The following is a 6,115-nucleotide window of genomic DNA, read 5'->3' on the forward strand; positions in this document are numbered from 1 at the left end:
GGTGGGTGGGGGGGACCTGGCCTGAGCCGTCCAGACGGTGTAGCACGTAGCTGCACTGACCACAGAAACAAATCACTGTGACGTTCAGGCAGGAGATGAACGCTGCTCATCAGTGAGCTGAGAGGTGGATCTGTCATTCAGCCGACCGTCACTGATGTTAATGGATCACCACAAACTGCAGCCTCCAGGATGACCACGAGGACAAATCAACACGTCTCTCACATTAGGAACATTAGGAGGATTTATTGCATTGACTGCATTAGTTTTACCTAGGTGTTCCTAATAAACTGACAGCTGATATCACTTTGATAAGAAAAGTTTGTGGTTTATTGTTATTTTCTTGAAGGATTTTTATTGGTTTAACTAACTCAGATCAGATATTGAACTTGGATTTCTTTTTAACCTGCAGACCAGTGTAATAACCATCGCCTACACAGCTTGACTTGGTTTTCCAATGATCACTAGGGGAGTATCCAGTATTTTGTCAACTGTATTTATGTCAGGGGTCGTCTAAAGAATTTAAAACCTCTCATAAAAGGTATTAAAAAAATCAATCAAACACCACAATCCACTGCCTCCAAGTTTGAAACAGAAACAGCCCCAACAAAACCTGAACAGATTTTTTACCAGCATGACTCATGAAACACTTGACAATGAAGCTGGGAATGACACTTTTATACAAGTAGCCAGTGACAAAACGTCCACAAATAAACCAATAACAGGCTACAGTAGGCTTACATCATCAGCACCATGAAATATCAGCCCGCCTGCCATCTTATAACCCTCTGAGAGCGGGTCCAGAAACAGACCCAGCAGCAGGCTGCATCACCGAAACAAATATGCAGAAATGTGTGATGTTGCAGCTGCAGTGTGTGTGTGTGTGTGTGTGTCAAGCCATGAGTTCAATTTGGTGTGTGTGTGTGTGTGTGTGTGTGTGTGTGTGTGTAGGGACCGGACAGTGCAGCATCACCATCTCTTCTGCAGAGAGCGGGCCCATGTGACAGATGGATGCTATAACGGAATTAGAGACAAGAAAAATCACAAGGGCCCATTATCACCGAGCCCTCTCTGCCTGACAACAAGGATTAAAGGCGCACTACCACCACCACCACCATCATCATCATCATCATCATCATCATCATCGTCATCTCTCCCTGTATTCAGCAAAGCCGCATCCACCAGAAACATCACGCAATTATCAGGCATTTCCCTCCGCTTCCCCTCTCCCGCATCGGCACATTCAGAACACGCAGCGCCGACGCAAGAAATGTCAAACCCGTCATGATGTGAGCGAACCAGGCGCGGCGATGCTGAGGAGAGTCCCGACAGCATCATCCGCATCTGGGAGGTTTCAGAGGGGGGCTTTCACTAACCTGTCTGTCCTTTGCCCAGCGTCTTCTCCAAGCGGTACGGTCCCACATAGTTGGCGTAATGCCCGCTGTTGGCGTCCTTGCCCGACGATGACATTTTGTGGCGTGAACGGACTCAGCAGGGACTAATTTTTCTCACGGGTGTCCGAGTGGGACGCGTCTCTCAGGGGGCGAAAAGCGCAGTTCCGCGGGGCAGTGGAGTTCGCCTCGGTCGGCGTTCCCGTGTTCTCTGACTGCTGGTCGCTGCAATATTCGTCTCTCTCCCCCCAACCCCTACCTTGTGTGCGTGATTGCGTGTGTACGTGTGCGCGCGCGTATGTCTCCGCGTCCCGTAGCTCGCGGTCCTCCGCCGGTCTTGTCCTCGGTGCGGCTCAGATTGCGGTTTTGAATCTGGGTGTCATGGTGTTGGTGCCGGAGGAGCGGTGCGCTGCAGCCCCGTTGGGTGTGATCTGATGATGGGACAGCATCTACTGCTGCTGCCTGCCGCTCCAGCAGCCTGCGTCAGCGCACAGTCGATGTGAACGGACACTTCCGGTCGTCCCTTTCAAAATACAGGCCGGTCACCTCGCTGACGGGACTGCTGCAACGCTTGTTTGGTGATTGTCAAAGGGGGAAATGAAAAATCCATCACTGATCTTTGATTAATTGTAGTCGTTTGATAATATATTTATTAGTAATTAACAACCTATTTTTCCTACAGAGTAGAAACAAATCCCCAGTTAATTTCCTAATTAATCAATTAATAGTTTGGCCTACAAAATATTAAAATATTATATGATGGGGGGGGGAGACATCAAAACCATCAGAATTTGCAAATTTCAAAGTCCTCAAATGTGAGAACCTTGAAAATGTTTCACTTAAACAATTAATCAAAATCAAAATATATAAATTATATATCACAATAGCTGCTGATTTTTTAAATCAATTAAAAAAAAAATTGTTAATTGTTTTGTTTAGATTTTCAATTATCCAACTAGATTTATAATGTTTCAAACTGATTTTATTCAAAAATTACAGTATTTTTTTCTAAATCTTGGCAAAGAGTCTTTACAGAATTTTATTTCTTCATTTCACCAATGCACAGTGGTGCACTAAATGTCCTAATGTTTGTTTGAATATCCCATTAAAACATTCAAAGTTTCAGTCCTCAGGACATAAAACAGAAAAGGTTTTAGTTGCAAATCATCGCAGCTATAATAATCAATATTTTAGCCATATCTGATTTCATTAAAGATTTAAAATTGAAATGAAAAAAATAACTGTATCATTCTGTCATTAGTACAATACAAAGCTACTTGTTATCATCATAATTTTAATGATTTTCAGTGAGGGCTGGTGCTTCGATTTGACGTTTAAAACCATTCATGGACTAACTTTTTCTGTTGGCAAAAAATATATCGTTTTAATTTGAAGGCCAAGTCGTCTAACTTCCGTTGCCGTGTCGTCTTAACGCAGCTGCTTTAATTAGGGAACACGCATGCGCACAGGGTCGCATGCAGGGGCTGGTGATTGAATTCGGGTGGAGGTGACAGGGGGAGATGAGAGGCTGCCACTCTTCAAAACTTCTCTTTTTTTAAAGTCTATAAATAAACCAGAGCAAAATAAAACACGTTAGAGGCCTAGAAATTTCCCAGAATGCACCGAGAAGACTTTGCACTGTGTCTGCTGTCTCATTAGTAAAGCAAAATAAAAATCTTAAAAAAGGATAAATGTCTATTTTTTGAGGCAGATTTGTGATTGTTTGATTGATTTGTAAATGTCTTCTTTAATCCGTTTAGCCAGACTCTCACTCGTTAATTAAGGATGAAGAATAATTTATGTCACTGTGTGTGTGTGTGTGGTGTGTGTGTGTGTGTGTGTGTGTGTGTGTGTGTGTGTGTGTGTAAACACGTTACACACTGGGACACTTTCACTTGATTAAGCCAGCGGTTGGTGACAACGAACATCTATCTGTCTCATCACTCCTTCACAACAAAAGCCTTTTGACCCAGCACACTCAGTGGCAGATGGGCACCCCACCTCTTCCCCTCCCTCCCTCCCCCTCCTTCTGCCTCCTTTTTCCTTATCTACCCCCTCCCCACTCCCCTTTCAAATGTGAGTCCCTAACAAAGACAGGGGGGGGCCTTCATTTTACCACGTTAGACCTGGTTGCCATGGGACAGCTTTCTCCCAAATTACTTCCTGCTAATTAATGTAAAGCCACCACCCTCCATCAGCGACACAGGGGGAGGTGATGACCCCCGTCCACAGATCAATCATAAATTTTCTCTTAGATCCACGCCACCATGCGTGCTCCTCCAGCCTGATCTCTGCCGTCCGATCCCCCGGTGGCTGTCACACTGTTTGGCAGCTGCAGATGGCACCGCGGCTGTAAAGCTGCACCGTCCTAATCACCTCGATGTGGAATAATCTGCCATAATCACCCCTGCCTCTGAAGACAGGGCGCAACACTCATGTCTGTGTCAAAATGTCCCTTTCTACCACAACAGCTGAGTGTTTCATGGTGGTTGAGTCGTGAGGATAAGTCACATTACGGAGCACTCTAGCATGATCTGCCTATGAAAACTCTTCTTTTGCACTGACACCCCTAAATTATTCATATTCTCTACATCATATGAATTCTACACTTGGACGGTAATAATCTATAATCTATGACACAAACTTCATTATTATCCATTCTCACATTTTGACTCAATCATTTTCATTGACATCGCAGCCATTACCACACAAACAACCATTATATCATTTCTAACTCGAGTCATGAAGCTAATGAATTTAACAGGGATGCCCAGATTGATCGGCCGCAGATCGTTATTGGCCGATTTTCATTAAAAATACATGATCGGTAGATGTGAATTAATGCTTCTAGTCACCGATCACCTGCGGTTAATACTCTGGTGTCTGCGGCTGTGAGAAGCACCAGAGAGCCCACCAATACAAAACAACATGTCGTCCGTGTGGAACTTCTACAAAGTGTGGGAGACTGATATAACATACAACACCTGCAATGCATGACAAAAATGATCAGTATCGGCTGTAGATCGGCTTTAGTCTTGCAGGTTTTTGGTCGTAAACAAAAGTGTTAGGCAAATTGACATTGAGTTAATGGTCAGTGTCTGACGATTGATTGAGTGAATGACTGAGACAAATGTCATGGCAGTCCGTCCAATAGCTGTTGAGACATTTCATTCAGACCAAAGTCACGTCACCTGTACCTTTGTCTGTTGACATGATAGATCAAAAAAAGATTTTAAAAATGGCGCCATAAATAAGAGTGCAGCAAATCGACTCGATCCAACAGGAGCCAATCACGCAGCACAAACAGAAGGTGGGTTTGGCGGTGCAGAGCAGCAGACAGTAAGTTACTTTCAAAATCGACACCCTCTTAAAATAATGGCCTTTCTGTTTTCAGGTTTTTCAGGAAACACAGGTCATTTGTGAGGTAAACTAAGCACCACATCAGTCTACGGTTGGGAGTGGAAGATGTGTTTTCGTAGTTCAACAAGGTCAACAGAGAGATGAGCCAGTATTGGATGAAGTGGCTTGCAGTCAGTATCAGCTGTTATTTCGATGTGTTGAATGGACTTCCTGTATCTTCTGCTGCTCATCGTTTAATTAGACTTTACTGTCACAGGTGAGCACAACAAAACATAACCTAGTTTCATCTTATTCCTCATCATCTTGTTGTCTTGTATTCTACGTAAATGTCCAACTTTACAGCAGAAATAAACATGTTTACTGCCTGGTACAAAAAAAGAGTTTTCTTCTCTATAGCTAATTTCTAGAGTCAGACACTGCCAAGATGGTGACTGTGGAGCAGCTCACTCTGAGCTTCAAAACTTGTAGGTTACATCCATCTTTATTTACAGTCTATGGCACAGACTCAAGGATGGAATCCATCTTCTCATCTAAGGCTACGTCCACACGATCTCCGTCCAAGCGACTGTTTTAACTCCGTATTAGAAACGATCTCCCTCCATACTAACACACCTAAAAACACAGATCACGTGACCATTCACGAACACTGGGCATGTGAGAGTCACAGATAATACTATGAACAAGGGCCAGCAAAGACAGTTGTAGCATTCCTCGAGTTTTCAGGTAAAAAATGAGGCCCAGAACGTTTCCAAAAGTCTCTGTTTCAGGGGTAAATGTTGCAAAAGACATGCTTTTAAAAACTAAAATATTAGTGTGGATGTGGCCTAACTCAGCAAGAAAAGCAAATACATGAACTTCTCTTTTAACCTCCGATATCATGCTGCTGTTGGGGGCATCGGATCAGAAAATTCTGGTCATTTTAAAAAGGTAATGACAAACATATTTTGCACTTTGCAGTGGGGAAATGTCGTAGCAGTTGTATTTACTTCACCTTCATCAAGTGAATCCTCACGTCACCGCAGTTCCATTTAAATGAATGATGACGACTTCGAGCTGAATTTCTGGCTGCAGTTGCTGCTGGAATCCTCAAATGCTGTCTTCCTCCTCCTCCTCCTCCTCCTCCTCCTCCTCCCCACTGACATAATGAGCTGTGTCTGAGGAAGCCATTAGCACCAGAGACAAACAGATTACATCAGCACAAGATGTACACACTTAGGGCACGCACACACACACACACACACACACACACACACACACACACACACACACAAAGCTATTGCCAGAATTAGCCTTCTATCAGACAGCGCTGTGGATCTGCCTCATAATTTTGCAATTCTCCCGAGGCTATTGTGAATGTTGTAGGTGTG

General features: G+C 43.8%; 1 protein-coding gene across 9 annotated transcripts in view; it reads right to left on the reverse strand.

Annotated features, from left to right (window-relative positions):
* The window catches only part of LOC111644331 (serine/threonine-protein kinase BRSK2-like), a 128,804-nt gene extending 126,960 nt beyond the window's left edge, over window positions 1–1,844 (reverse strand). For 4 of the 9 annotated variants that reach the window (XM_023393173.2, XM_087170126.1, XM_087170128.1 and 1 more), the window contains exon 1: window positions 1,374–1,844. In XM_023393173.2, coding sequence (XP_023248941.1) covers window positions 1,374–1,467 — 94 coding nt within the window. In that variant the 5' untranslated portion in view covers window positions 1,468–1,844. The remainder of the gene's footprint in view (window positions 1–1,373) is intronic. The other 5 variants (XM_087170127.1, XM_023393175.2, XM_023393174.2 and 2 more) reach the window with 2 other exon arrangements.
* Between the last annotated feature and the right edge of the window lie 4,271 nt (window positions 1,845–6,115).

Source organism: Seriola lalandi, unplaced genomic scaffold, assembly GCF_002814215.2.
Source record: "Seriola lalandi dorsalis isolate HSWRI2012SDOR001 ecotype SW California unplaced genomic scaffold, Sedor1 jcf7180002054929, whole genome shotgun sequence".
Lineage (NCBI taxonomy): Eukaryota > Metazoa > Chordata > Actinopteri > Carangiformes > Carangidae > Seriola > Seriola lalandi.